The following is a 14,961-nucleotide window of genomic DNA, read 5'->3' as shown; positions in this document are numbered from 1 at the left end:
CCTAGCAGTGGTATCTCTCCTTAGAATACAGCAGGGCTCGTCGTGAGCACAAATAAGATTTTGCAAACACGCCTCCCCCTCGACACAGCCTATGGCCCCAGCCCATCCACTGTCTAGTGGTCTGTCAGGTGTGGCGGGTCGTGTCATGTGCCCATCCTCTGCGTGGGGACGTTGGGACCCCTCCCTCAGGTCATGCACAGCAGGATGGTGATGCTTTGGATCACAGTAGTGAGACCATCCGTGCAGAAGGATGGTGCCTCAGGCCAGGATGACTTTGTTTAGTCATCCTGGCCTGAGGCAGTTTGCAGGATGTACAGGGCATAGTTGTTACGAGGTGCGCCTCTAACAGTTCGAGGCGTATGATTGCCCGATCGAGGCGTCCACAATTTTTATTTATTTATTTGCCCAACAACGTCGATTATTTTTTCTGGCTATCACACCTAAATAATGTGTAAAGACCTAAAGACGGTTATGCATCTTGTGTCACACTAGCACCAACCGTGTGACACAAGATCATCGATGCATATTGGTGGGGTGGGTCATGGCTCAATGAAGTCATGGGCATGGCCCCTAAAGTAAGTGTGTTTCATACTTGTCCAAAGGATTGCTAATTTAATTAATTGATATATGATGATATATGTTCAATTTGATTAGATTAGTCTACTATACGATCAATTTAATATATTTGTAGGCTTGAGTTCTTCCTGTATTCGTGGGTTGTCAGGACTCAGCTGTATATGGTTTTGGGCAAGCTGTAGCTATTGTTTTGACCCCGTGTCGTCTCTCGCGCTTCCATGGCGCCTCACCCTGCCAGTTGGCTGCAACCCTAAAGTGCAGACCCTGTGTACCAGTTTGTCTCCTCTTAGATTTTGCACCCCGGACATGGCCTGCCTCAAGCTGGGCTCCAAGCCTGATGGATTTCAACGCAAAGGGCAAGCGTGGTGAGTATTCCATGGTTAAAACTGCACTTTCATCAAATTTAATTTATAATGAAAGAGGGTCCCATAAGATCTTCTGTGCTTGCATTCTGTAGTGCATTATATGCCTCTTGTGTAATGGGCAGCAGCTTAATAGAATGCCTGTTGCATAATAGGCAGAGCTTAATGGCAAATCAGTTATGCCGGCAGGTCAGATTAGCCTTTTGTCAATGTTTTATTTCTCTGAAATGCTTTGCCTGCCTTCGATGGCAAGGCACCTTTGTTTAGAGAGCCTGTTGGGTTGGGAGTTTTGTGGGGGAGCTAAAGAATATTTCAGATGGCTCCCAGCAAACCGACTGGTCACTTTGATGGGTTTTGGGAGTGACGAGCATCAGCTGCAGCCGTTAAGACAACGGGGCTGATTACTGTGATATGGGTTCACAAGTGTTTGAAAGAAGCGAGACCGATCATTCTATGAGGGACGTGGGGCCAATCACTCTAATGTGTTAGGGAGCTTCACCGAGGCTTTCCCGGATAGGGAAAGTCTGAGCATCCAAGAGGTCAGGAGTTTTTCATTGTCTGTTTTTTTTGGCCTCATTGATGCTTTGAATTCTGACTGTCACACGAAAAGGATGCCATGTCAGAGGGTCCTCTTGAGATTTTCCGTCTCATTTATGCGTTATACACCCTCTTTTAAATAACAACCTGAACACCTCAAAGTAAGAGATCACGAGCTCTACTAACTTGTCTTGAAATAGCTCAATACTGCAGGCATTCTGGAGTTTTTAAGCTATTAATCAACACCTGTACTACACTAAATGTGCATGAAGGCTTGATTGCACTACTCAGGCCATCTCATTGGGAAATGGCAGGCCAGCATTATCTCACCCTATCTAGCCCATCTCGAGGATTGATGCATCTCAGATCTCCTCTTGCTTATCTCCGAGGACTATACATGCTCAAATTTGTTGCTGAGAAGATTTGGGTGGATTGGCTAGAGGGAGATTTGAAATCTGGGTCCTCCAATAAATGTGTCATACTATTGGAGGTGTTTGAAACAAGGATAACATAGACAAACGTGTCATACTGTTTTTTTGAAACGAGGATCTGGGTTATCCGAACATACTTCAAGTCCCCAGCTAGTGCGATGTGCTACTGTGTATGCTTTGAGGCTGTTAATTGGTCCTGAAACTCCACACACGCTGTCTGCCATATTCGGGAAAATGGATGGAGGATGTTGAACCAGCGTTTCCCAACCCGTGCACACCATGGATAATGTTTGTGAGAATGGGCCCAAAAACAATGCAGGAATAATGCAGAAGTACGCAGCAAACTGTAGTGGAAGAAATAACATCATAAACTTGAAGATAACACTTGCAAAGATTTGCTAATTAATTCTTAAAAGAAATAGATACAATCACCTTTGCAAGTTTGTTGCAAAACTGCACAGCAAGTGTGCACTCCCTCCTTATTATGGATCTGTTAGAAAATGCAGAGTCAATGGGACAAAAGAGGAGAGAGAGAAACACTTGATTACATGAACACACACACTTGCGCAAGAGAGTGAGATAGAGCACAAGGGAACTTGCTTTAGCTTGATTGCACTTATGAATAATGTTACATGAGGGTCCTTTTGTTACGACCCTTACACGTGGCAACACATGGGACGCATACTCACTGATACGAGGGATTTACATATGCTAGTAATGCGTGGGACACGTGGATGCTGCGTGGGAAAACCAATGGCGGCATACTTTTGCACATTACCGCTTATATTAATAAGTGTGAACGGGTAATGTTTGTGGGTGACGGTTGTAGGCCAAAGACCCGGTGGTGTGTAGCATGGGGGTATCAGCGGGGACACAGGGGGCTCGTGAGTATGGTGTGTGGCCGGTAAGGTACACACTGGACACCCGGGGTCATCGGTATATATAATGGTTGGGTGGTTAAACATGGTATGCCTAGCTAGGTTTATTTTTTTGCTATTCTTAAGGAGTTCTTCTTCTCTCTCACGTTTTTGCATGAAGCTGGTTTTTCACAGAGCTAGGTTAACTTGCATGGAGGCTTGACATTCGGTATCAGAGCTTAAGGATTTGTTCTTGGTTATGGTGGAAGAATTGTAGCAGGTTTGAGCTTGCCTTGAGCATGGAGATTTCAAACTCGTTTCTGTCATTGAAGTTTGTCCATTGCTGTCGCATTTTTTTCGACGTTCCGTCCGTCGCTATTCGATTTCCGTCATTGTCACTGTTCCGTTGATGTACTAGTTGTCGTCCATTCGTTTCCGTTGTTGTCATGCTGCCGTTGCTGCGATAGCTACTGGGTAATCGCCACCACACCAAGGTGGTGGCTAAGGACCTTGGGGTGGCGCTTGTCAAGCCACACACAACCCGGTCTTCTATCCTTCGATCTTGCTACACGAGTTGCGCAGTCGCCATCGGCGTCGTTGCGTGTCAACGGTGTAGAGAAGAAGAAGATAAAAGTCCGCTTCTCTTTTACCTAAAGCTTATTAGAGAGAAAAAAAGAAAGCCTAAGCTTTTTATTTTTCTTAGAGGGAGTTCTTGTGCATTGCATCTTGGCAACTGTTTCGTGAAGCATTTGGCACGATCTATGAAGCTGTAGCTTTACACGACTTCCATCTTCATCGGCTTCCACATCCTTTCGACTAGGGAGCTCAATTATCCCTTCTCTTTTATTTTCTGTCGTTTAGTACTTCTTGCATATTATTGGTTAAAAATGGAATCCGATCACTCTGCCCCACAATCATTGGAATCTGTTCCTCTTCGCCAACAAATGCATGATTTGCGGGAACAAATGAATTTATTTATGAATGATATTCATACTGTGATAACACCTATAGTACCTTAGTCGTCTACTTCGAATACCCATCTCTTGGGTAATGTGAGGGTACACCGAAAAAGGGATTAAAGCCAAAACTTGCATTAAAGGATTTGAAACCACCAAAGTACATTGGTACTTTACTTTCTCGTACGGCCGATGCAGTAGATTAGTGGCTTTCTAAGTGGGAACAATGATTTACTTTGTGTGATATCATAGATGAGCACATTAGAATCCAGCATGCTGCATATAATTTACAGGATGTGGCTCATCATTGGTGGAGGAAAATTTAAAAAGGCAAGGCGATCCCAAATACATGGGAGGAATTTAAGGATATGTTTATTCAGAATTTTGTGCTACTAGATGATCAGAGTAGAGCCCTTGATACTTGGTTTTTTATCTCTCAAAAGAATCTTACGGTGTAGGAGTATGCAGATAAGTATCGAGAGGTGCTTATGAAAATTTCGCAAATTTTACGAGATTTCTTATAGATCTTCTCTCACTCCAGAACAGTTTGAGAATGCAAAGAGTGAAGGCTTATGCTATGTTTGTTTGGGCAAGCATCAAAGGCATGATTGTCCATTGAAGAAGCAGTGCATAGTTGCAAATATGACCACGATGCCTATAGATTCAGATCACGGGGATGATCTCGAGGAAGATTTCTTACTAGGATAAGTGTCAATTGAGAAACAGGTACCTACGGTTGCATCTTATCTTCAGAGGCTAGTCGTGGTTACCAGTTTTCGGTTACAAAACTTATTGTCATGAAGGGAAACCAGTGTAGGTACTCTTCTATACAGGCCCTTGTTGTTTGTTTGTTTGTTTATTTGTTTGCAGGTTTCGAGTCTAGTACCAGGAACGATCACGAGGAGATCCGGTGGGGATTTGACACCTTGGCTCAGGAGTGATTTCTTGGAGCAGCAAGAAGTAACCAACTGTTGCCTTATCTTCCATGGAGGCAGAGTATCGGGTTGCTTGTGGTGCTTCTCGCGAGGTGGTGTGGCTGAGGAGGTTACTTTGCGAGATCAGGTTTCCGCAGAAGGAACCTGGAACCCACGGTCATCAATCAGAGCTGTATAGCTATTGCTCGGAACCATGTCTTCCATGCTCGAACCAAGCATATAGAGATACAATATCACTTTGGTCGAGAGAAGATTTTGGATGGTGACATCCTGCTAGCCTTTTGTACGACGGAGGACAATGCGGCGGACCTCTTCACGAAGCCTCTTCCTCAACAGATGCTCCGTTAGCACTCCAGCTCACTGGGATTGGTTCCACATCCAGGAGCTGAGAGGGGTTGTTAGCATTCATCTCCTGTCTGTACCATACTATACCATAGGGAGTGAGGGCCTATGATGTGGGTGTGCCCACCCATGGGAGGAGTCACTGATGTTTTTTCCTAGTTTTGTAGGCTTGTGTGGAGGGCTGTTTTCTCTCTGGTCGTTTTGTAGGAGGCGGCTGGCCAAGTGGGCCCGACTAGGGGCTGGCCGACCGAGCCATGTTGGCCGATCTGGTCATAGGGCCCATGTTGGGGTTGTTGGCCCTGTTTATATAGGCCGACTGGCTGCCCTAGCCTATATATATAGGGGCACCATGCCCCCCACCCACATCTCTTCTCCAGCATTAATGCATATTCTGATCTCAGTTTTCAGTCTCATTTCCGCTGCATGTTCCGACAATGCTAAGCTAGGTTTATTTTTTGCTATTCTTGAGTCTTCTTCTTCTCTCTCATGCTTTTGCATGAAGTTGGTTTTTCACAGAGCTAGGTTGCCTTGCATAGAGGCCTGACACCTTTATATAGGCATTGGGCCTAGCCCCAAAGTGCGTGCACTAAAGTGTATTCACACTAACCTTAACACTTAATTAAGAGGTTGTTAGTTATGTATGTACTCTGACGTCCCCTCAAGGAGGCGCACAAGTGGAGATGCACCGTAAACCCTACATCCAAGAGGAACTTGGCCTTTCAATGAAGGAGAGGTGCCTTTCTATAGGTCTGCAAGGGCGGTTTCTGAACCGATAAGCAGGAGGGCAAGGTTGAGGAGCAAAAGAAAGCCCTCATTCATGCTTATGGCTCAGCAAAGGGACAACAGTTCACTGTTCTCTTTGATATGGGTAGCTCTGAGGATGCCATTTCTCCTCAGTTAGCTAAAAAGTTGTACTCTTGTACCCCATCATCTGGACGTAGACAGGTTCACACCCGGTCTTCGCACACACATCTCTCATAAGGCTCAACAATTCACATTCATCACATTTCAGCGAGACTTCATTGTCTCACCTCTTTTGGGGTGTGATATGATTCTCGGCATTCAGTGGTTTAGGGAGTATGCACCCATTCCTGATTGGAGGCAAGACACTTTCACGATTATTGATGGTGTTCTTGAGCCTGTCATAATTTGCGGGGATAGGAGCATTCCAGGTATTCCCCTAATCTCACACATCCAGGCCCAACAAGCTATCAGAAAAGAAGCTGAGTGTGCATTGATATACGTCCCTAGCGAGCACTTTGTTGTTCAGTCAGCAACCCCATTAAAGCTCAAATTGGATGGCCTCCTAGCACAGTTTCAGGGCATCATGCTAAAGGATGATCTTCCACCTCTGCAGCTCCCACCTAGTCGTCTTGAGGATCATCACATTGAGTTGGTCCCCGAGACAGAACCACCCAATAAGTTTCCCTATTGTCTTTCTAAGGCACTAGAGAGCGAACTAGAGCAATAGCTTTCCCAGCTACTTCGCCGTGGATTCATCCGGCCGTCATCCTCGCCCTTTGTTGCACCTATCCTATTTGTGCAGAAGAAATACAAGTCCGCATGATTTGCGTGGACTACAGGGCGCTTAACAAGCTCATAGTGAAGAATAGGTTTCCAATGCCCAAGATCAAGTATATCCTTGAGCGACTCAACGGTGCAAAGTTCTTTTCAAAGATAGATCTCAAAAGTGGCCATTACGAGTTTGTGGTGATGCCATTCGGTCTCACCAATGCACTTGTGACATTCAACAAGATGATGGCTCCGGTATTTGTAGAGCTCATAGGAAAGTGAGTGTTCTTTTTAGATGATATACTCATTTTTTCTGCAACTGCAAAGTAGCATGTGCAGGATGTCGAAAAGGTCTTGCAACTTTTGTGAGACAAATTGACAATGTGCTCTACATCAATGCAAAGAAGAGCAAATTTGAAGTAGAAGAAATCCATTATATGGGATATATTATTAGTTCAAACAGGATTAGTCTCGACCTTGAAAAGGCAAGGGCAATTCTCGAATGGGATGTTCCCAAGAATGCGCAAGAGATCCGCTCTTTTGTGGGTCTCTGCCAAGCATACAATACCCATATGGACAATTTTCCGACCTTGCAGCACCACTCACTGATCTGCTCAAGGGCGTGAAGACGCGTCGTCAAAAGGTGTCCGTCATCACGGGCAAAGCACTTGAGGCATTTCATGCAATGAAAAAAGTGGCCTCTGAGTCTTCGGTTCTCAAATTGGCTTCATGGGATGATCCTTTCGAGATAATCACCGATGCCAACAATTTAGCCATAGGAGTTGTCCTCCAACAGGAAGGACGCCCGGTGGCTTATTAAATTAAATGATGCATAAAATGATTATTCTGTGTATGACAAAGAGTTGTTGGGGGTGATGACAACACTTAAACATTGGAAACACTTTCTTAGAGATTTTATTGTTAAGACAGTTCACCAGGCACTGAAATGGTTATAGAGTGCCCAATGGAGTGACAGACAAGCTAGATGGAGTCGGATCTTCCAATAGTTTGGAGGTATGAATGAATATATCCTTGGCTCAAATAACCCCGTTGCCAATGCCCTCAGTCACAAAGGCACAATTCAAAATTTTCAAGAGTCCACTGCGCTTGAAATATAGGGAAAAAGATCTTGACAGTATGAAGGCACATTACGAGGATTCTTTGGAATTCGAGACTCAATTTCGATTGGCCCTGAGTCAGAACCGGGTCACTACACCATTCATGATGGTTGGTTATTTTACAAGAACCGGTTGTGCATTCTCAAGGAAAAGCGACAAGCACTTCTCCATGATGCACATGATTCTTGAATGAGTGCACAGAGCGGAAGCAAACAAGCACTAGAGTGTGCTGAGCAGAGAGTGCAAGAGAGAGGGAGATGGAGCAACTATGCTGAATATACTGAAATGATACAGTCCCAAGCAAGAGATAGGAAGAGTCTCATAAGTGAGGGGGCAAAAGGAAAGACTAGACTATGAGAAAAGTGAGAGGCCAGCCCACCTATTTATAGGTAAGAGGGGCTAGCCGATTGGACAAGAGAACTTGGCCGATTGGACAAGAGAACCTGGCCGACTGGACATGGTTATGTTGGCCAACTGGGAAAAAGGTACCCGACATGGGAAAAATCCCAAAAAAATGTGCAAAAATAGGGTGGCCAACCCACAATCAAAGGCCATGAAAAAGGGACCAAAAGGGACACCAAATATGAGCAAAAATTGGGGATGAATGTGCTAACACCCCTCCTTAGCACCAGATACTGAACATACTCCGAGAAGCCGAAGATGAGGAGCCAAGGAAGCTTGAGAAACCGGCTTGGTGAACAAATCTGCTGCATTCTCCGCTGAAGACAATACTCCAAACGCAAACCTCCAGCAAGAACCCGTTCATGAACATAGTGATATTGTATCTCAATGTGTTTCGTACGAGTATGAAACACAGGGTTCTTGGTGATGGCGATGCAATTTGATTGCCACACCAAAGAAGAGTAGAACCGGTAGGAGGACAACTAAGCTCCTCCAATAATCTCTGTAGCCAAATCGCCTCACATGCAGCATAACAAACCGCACGATAATCCGCCTCTGTAGAGGAAAGTGCCACAGCAAGCTGCTTTTTACTGCTCCATGAAATGGCTCCAGACCCAAGTGAAAAAACACAATCCGTGGTCGAACGCCGAGTATCTAGATCTCCAGCCCAATGTGAATCAGACCATCCAAAAAGAGTACATCCTTGGCCATAGAAGATGCCAAAGTCTAGAGTGCTACGCAAGTATCGAAGAACTCTGCCGTCATCTCAAACTCTGTCTCCAAAGCATCCATGATTGAATGGATCCTCATAGAATAAGAACCGGTAAAGATAAGGTCATCAACGTAGACCACAATGATAACAATCAACCCCCTCTCAAGGAGGATATAAAGGTTCGAATCTACATGAGAACGGCGCAGGCCGAGCTTCTGAAAGAACTCATCAATCCGCTAGTACCAAGTCCGTGGAGCCAGCTTCAGACCATATAAAGCTTTCTTCAGCCGGTACACCTGATCTTGATTGCCTCGAACAACAAATTTCGGCGGATGATCAACATAAACCTCCTGTGTAAGCTCTCCATTCAGGAAAGCCGACTTGACGTCCATCTGGAATACGGGCCATCTATGATGTCTTGCAAGAGCAAGAACGGTGCGAATGGTAGTCATCCGGGCCGTCGGAGCGAAGGTCTCATCGAAGTCGACTCCACGGCGCTGAGCACAATCCTTGGCAACCAACCTTGCCTTGTGCTTGTCCAAGTTGCCATCAGCTCGGAACTTCGATTTGAAGATCCAGCGCACACCAATCACCTTATGCTGCAGTGGCCTACGCACCAAAATGCAAGTGCCATTCCGTTCAATAGCATCCAGCTCTGTCTGCATAGCACAACGCCAAGGCTCATGTGAAAGAGCCTCGTCCTCAGAAGTGGAATGAGAAGGACCATGAATGATAGAGGACATAAGAGCATAGTTAACAAACATGTTGCCCTCATGAATTTGTTTCCCTAAAACTCTAGAAGATCGCCTAAGAGAACCAAGCGGAGGAGCAGAAGGAAGCTCACGTAAGCCAGAATCACGAACTGTGTGAAAATACTATCAAGGCACAGATCTGCTCGAACTCGCTAGAGGAGGAGCAGAGTCATCATTATCTGACTGAGAATCCAAAGCTGGAGGTGTAACAGAAGCAGAGGGAGGAGGAGGAGGAGGAGGCGGAGGAAGAAGGAGCTTACCACCCTCCTCTGAAGATGTAGGAGTATCGTCGAACACCACATCACGGCTCACAACAACTTTGCCGGCCTGCTGATCATATAGTTGATATGCCTTGGACACAGTGTTGTATCCGAGAAAAGTCATGCGCTGAGACTTCGAGTCCAACTTGGAGCGATACTCCTTAGGCACATGTACATACGTTGAACAACCAAATACCCGGAAATAAACAACAGAGGGCTTCTCACCATGGAAAGCCTCATATGGAGTTTTATCTGGAAGAGCAACAATAGGAGACCTGTTCTAAATGTAGACAACATTAGAAGCTACCTTAGCGCACAAATGTCGAGGTAATGAAGAATGCTCAAGCATAGCATGGCCATCTTCATAATGGTCCTATTCTTCCTCTCTCCAACTCCATTCTGTGTGATGGAGTATATGCTGTAGTAAGCTATCTCCGAATGCCATGAGCCTTGCAATATTGCTGAAACTCCTGGGATGTAAGCTCACCCCCTCTGTCGGTCCTGAGAGCCTTGACCGAGGAACCGGTCTCTTTTTCCACCTCAACTCTCCAATCACAAAAGGTGCTGAAAAGCCTCATCCTTGGACTTCAGAAAGAAGACCCAAGTATATTTGGAGAAGTCATCCACCATCACGAGCATGTACAATGCCTTACTCAAAGACGCGGTACTCATAGGTCAACATAAGTCTGCATGAACAAGAGCAAGTGATGTCAAAGATTTGTGTGTCGCCTCCTTCGGAAAGGCAGCTCAGTGTTGCTTCCCTTGTAAACAAGAGGAACAAACAGAAGATGGAGCCTTGATGGTCGGTAAACCCTCAACCAACCCATCCTTCGAAGCTCGCTGTTGAAGCTGATAGCATAGTTGCATTCCGTACCCGTACTCATCCGATGAGTACCTTCAGTACTTTCCGTACCACTCCATACGTACCGTACCTCGTACGGATAAGGTCTTCGTACCAAATATGAGGTTCAATGTACAACACTTATTTGGCCCGTTTTTTAATTATTTTAGTCAGTGGTCATTGCTCAATAGTTAATAGATTGGTTTTCATTTTAGTATTACCATTGTCTTTCATGCTATTTTTGTATGGATGCTAGATATTTTTATTTTACATACATGCATGCATATAGTACCTCTTGTCCTTGGAGGAGAGGAAGATGGGGATGGTGTCATGTCCATGCACTGGCACGGAAGAAGAATCACCCAAAGTGATCTCGCCTTTCTTGGTAGTGAAGTCCTCGAACCAATCTCGATGGGGTGTCATGTGAGCAGTAACACCGCTATCCACAATCCACGACCGCGGCTGAGAAGTCACAAGAGCAAGTACACGACGAGTACCTGCTGCTAATAGAAGAATACCATCATCCTTCTTGGTTTGAGACACCGCTGTAGAGGAAGAGTTCTTTGCTTCTTCATCTCGCTTCTTCTTGTGACATTGGGGCGATTTATGACCCTTCTTGCCGCAATAATGACACTCAATGTCCTTGTTTTTAGAAGATCTGCTTTTGTCTGTCTTTATCCTTGTCGTTATCCTTGGAGTTCTTGTCAGAACCCCCTTTCCCTTTCTTTTGTTGATTCTTCCCTTTATCTCGTGCAGCCAAAGCTCCATCAGAACCACTAGAGGTGCCAGTCCGCTCCTCAAAGCGAGACTCAATCTGCATAATGGAGGGGAGAACTTCCTCCCAAGTAACTGGAACAGGACGAGGAGAAGAAACAAGAGACTGAAAATAAGCATCAAACCTCTCTTGAAGCTTGGAGAGAAGCCGAATAGCCATATCCTCTGTAGAGATATCCTTGCCACAAACAACAAACACATCCCGGAGATCTTTCATCTTAGAGATGAAAGTAGATAAAGATGGAAAGGCAAAACTTACAAGTTCATAAGCTGCTTTTCCAAAGCCAAAATCTGTCCCAGAGACTCAATCTCGTAAAGACTTGCAAATGCCTTCCAAACTTCATGTGCAACGTCTGCTGTACACACATGAGAGAGAACAGAATCCTGACAATTCAACATCAGAAAAGAGAAAACACGACGATCATTTGCCTGCCAAATATCAATCTGTGCCTAAGTCACACCATCGGAAGCAAGAGTGGGAGGGGTGGCATTGGCAGGTGTAACAAGCCAATCCTAGAGATCCACGCCACGCAAGGCTGATTTCACCTTCACCTTCCACAAAGTGTAGTTGGAACCATCCAACTTTGCGGACTCAAGAGAACATATGAAGTGTAGTCAGGGCAGCCATCACAAGAGCTTGGGCTCAATCTTAGAAGAATGCTCAATCTCGGAAGGAGTGTCCACCACAGGTACCAGAAGCCACCAATCCTTAACTCAGAACACCAAAAGCTGCAAGACCCACCTGTAGGGAAGAAAACGCAGCAAGGTAGATGCTGCAGCCCTGAAAAGGAGTAGCCGACAGGTGAAGAAGGGAATCTCAGAGATCAAACCAGTGAGGGAAGACCTGAATCTGCAGTGGAGAGGCACCGAAAGAAGCCAGCCGACCAGCAGCAGAACTGAGAAGAAAACGCAGATTTGAAGGTGCTGAAAACTGAGGCAAATCTGGGCCAGAAAGTTAACGCTGACTGGGGCAGCAGATTAACGCTGAACCGGGAGCGATGATACCATGAATGAGTGCACAGAGCGGAGCAAAGAAGTACTAGAGTGTGCTGAGCAGAAGGTGCAAGAGAGAGAGATATGGAGCGACTATGCTGAATATACTGAAATGATACATTCCCAAGCAAGAGACAAGAAGAGTCTCATAAGTGAGGGAGCAAAAGGAAAGACTAGACTATGAGAAAAGTGAGAGGCCAGCCCACCTATTTATAGGTAAGAGGGGCTGGCGGACTGGACAAGAGGACCTGGCCGACTGGGAAAAATCCCAGAAAAATGTGCAAAAATAGGGTGGCCAGCCCACAATCAAAGGCCATGAAAAAGGGACCAAAAGGGACACCAAATATGAGCAGAAACTGGGGATGAAAGTGCTAACAATTCTCTTGTTGGAGGGCATTGTGGTATCGACAGTACACCGGAGAAACTTGAGTGATCGTTCTATTGGCCAAAGATGAGACGGGATGTCTATTAGTATGTCCAAGCATGTCAAATGTAAACCGGCCTGACGGGCGGTGAAACAAACACTTCCACATAAAACACTTCAACACCATTGAGGACCTAGAAAAGGAAAACAAACAGGGGGAGCTAGAGTGCTCCTGCAAACAGTACACGGACACCGATTGGCCCCAAAACGCAGTGGCGTCCCTTGCGGTATTTCTTTAATTGATTATAAGAGCTTTGATTACAATAAGGCTGGGAACTCAGCCGTCATAGTAGAACTCCTGAAGCCTGCAAAGAACCTGCATCATGGCTTCTTGTCCACTAGGCATCCACAAACAAGTCCAGCCATTGTTCACATCGAAAGACTCTCTCACATTGAGTCTGCATACAGAAGCTTTCTCCCATGATCAGGGCTGCCACAACCATCCATAGCCTCTCACACTATGAACAACATCACACCCTGACACATCCAGTGCTTCTGCATCACAACACAGACTCCCAAACTGTCTCTCAAAAGAGAACTCGTATCACAGCACAGCATACCATACAGTTGACACACCTGTACCAACCCTCTCTTCCTTCCCAGGGTACTATCCATCACTGTCATGGATTCCCTGTCCCTTGCCCAATCAGTAGCAAGGCTGTACCAAACATGTGGCCATTCCTGTACCTTCTGCCTGCATGTGACCTATCTCCTAGAGAAACCCAAAAACATGTTTCCTCGAGAAACCTACGACCTGTTTCCACATGAAACCCTTAGGCATGTTTCCCTTTGAAACTTCTGCCTTGTTTCCATACAGAACCATTCATAGCACCATTCAACAACAGTGCCAACAACGGCATACATCTAGTTACCTGTTCCCTCATGAAACATCTGGAAACATAGAGATGCCCATAACTGTAGGTCCCTCTGTTCCTTTCTAGCAGGAAGAAAACAATCTGCTCCATGAGCACGCAGCCATGCGAGCTTGCATCACTCCCATGCCAAGAAACATAACCACGTGACCTGTACTTGCAGCCAGAAACCCAAGTACATAGCTGAATTTGCAGCCAAACAAAAACAGCCCCAAAACAGTCCCAAAACAGTCTCGGAATTGCTCATGTTCGTAGCCACATGCACTGCCACGAAACAGTCCATAAAACCTTTCCAAAACAGTCCCGAACCAAAGCAAAGAGAGGTTGAAAGTTCCATCAGTTGAACGCCATTGACATGATGTCTATGTTCATGAAAAACCAGCCCCTGTCCGCCTTTATGTCCAGAGACATCAGCCCCCTAGCCACCTATATGTCCAGAGAAACCAGCCCCCTGTCTTCTGCAAAAACACGGCGTCCTCCAAAAAGCACACACATGGCCTAGCTTTTTATGCGCCGCCTGTACCCTGGTGATGCGCCGCCTGCAACAGTACAAAACTGAACTGAACTGGCCCGCCTGTACCTGCTGGACAGAACTGTCCTGGTCCGCTTGCATGTACCCGACTGTATCAGCTAGCAACAGAGCAGCAGCCACCTGAACCAGCGCCACCTGTACCTGCAGCCACCGTACACTGTACCTGCTGTCCGTACAGGGCTGTACGGCCTGTTCTTCAAGAACTCACAGCAGCCACACCTTCTCGAGCAGTCGACTGTGCTTCCCTACGCATCCACGCAAGAGAACTAGCACGCTTCCCAAAAAGCTAGAGAGAGGGAGAAGAGAGAGACGTGGACCTCCAAAATTGGAGTAGCCTCCCTAAATTTCCTAGGGACCTCCCAAGGTTTTAATCAAGAACTCACAGCAGCCACACCTTCTCTAGCAGTCGACTGTGCTTCCCTTCCCATCCACGCAAGAGAACTAGCACGCTTCCCGAAAAGCTAGAGAGAGGGAGAAGAGAGAGACGTGGACCTCCAAAAGTGGAGTAGCCTCTATAAATTTCCTAGGGGCCTCCCAAGGTTTTAAAACCTTTATAACTTCAATTTTTGCCCACCAAAGGTTATAAAACCTTTTTAAATTGAAGTCTCTTTGCCCCCTTCACACTTGGGGTTGTCCACACATGGGCTTACTTTTTGACTCAAACCTGATGCCATTCACACTGTCCACCATGTCCCTGTGCTCACCTGCATACTGTCCAGAGAAAAACACAAGGTCGTGACATACCCCCCTCTTGAAAAATGGCAAGCGTCCTC

The 14,961-nt window shown here is 45.9% G+C and overlaps 1 protein-coding gene across 1 annotated transcript in view; it reads left to right on the top strand.

Annotated features, from left to right (window-relative positions):
* Positions 1-692: 692 nt before the first annotated feature.
* The window catches only part of LOC147633031 (BTB/POZ domain-containing protein At1g30440-like), a 34,358-nt gene continuing 20,089 nt past the window's right edge, over positions 693-14,961 (top strand). Inside the window, exon 1 of the mRNA XM_086806029.1 lies at positions 693-941. Coding sequence (XP_086662155.1) covers positions 883-941 — 59 coding nt within the window. The 5' untranslated portion in view covers positions 693-882. The remainder of the gene's footprint in view (positions 942-14,961) is intronic.

The sequence above is a fragment of the Cibotium barometz genome, chromosome 12, assembly GCF_041138505.1.
Source record: "Cibotium barometz isolate CiBa-2024 chromosome 12, ASM4113850v1, whole genome shotgun sequence".
In the NCBI taxonomy this organism is placed as follows: domain Eukaryota; kingdom Viridiplantae; phylum Streptophyta; class Polypodiopsida; order Cyatheales; family Cibotiaceae; genus Cibotium; species Cibotium barometz.
The sequence above is the reverse complement of the archived record's forward strand: the minus strand, read 5'-3'. Positions and strand labels throughout refer to the sequence as shown.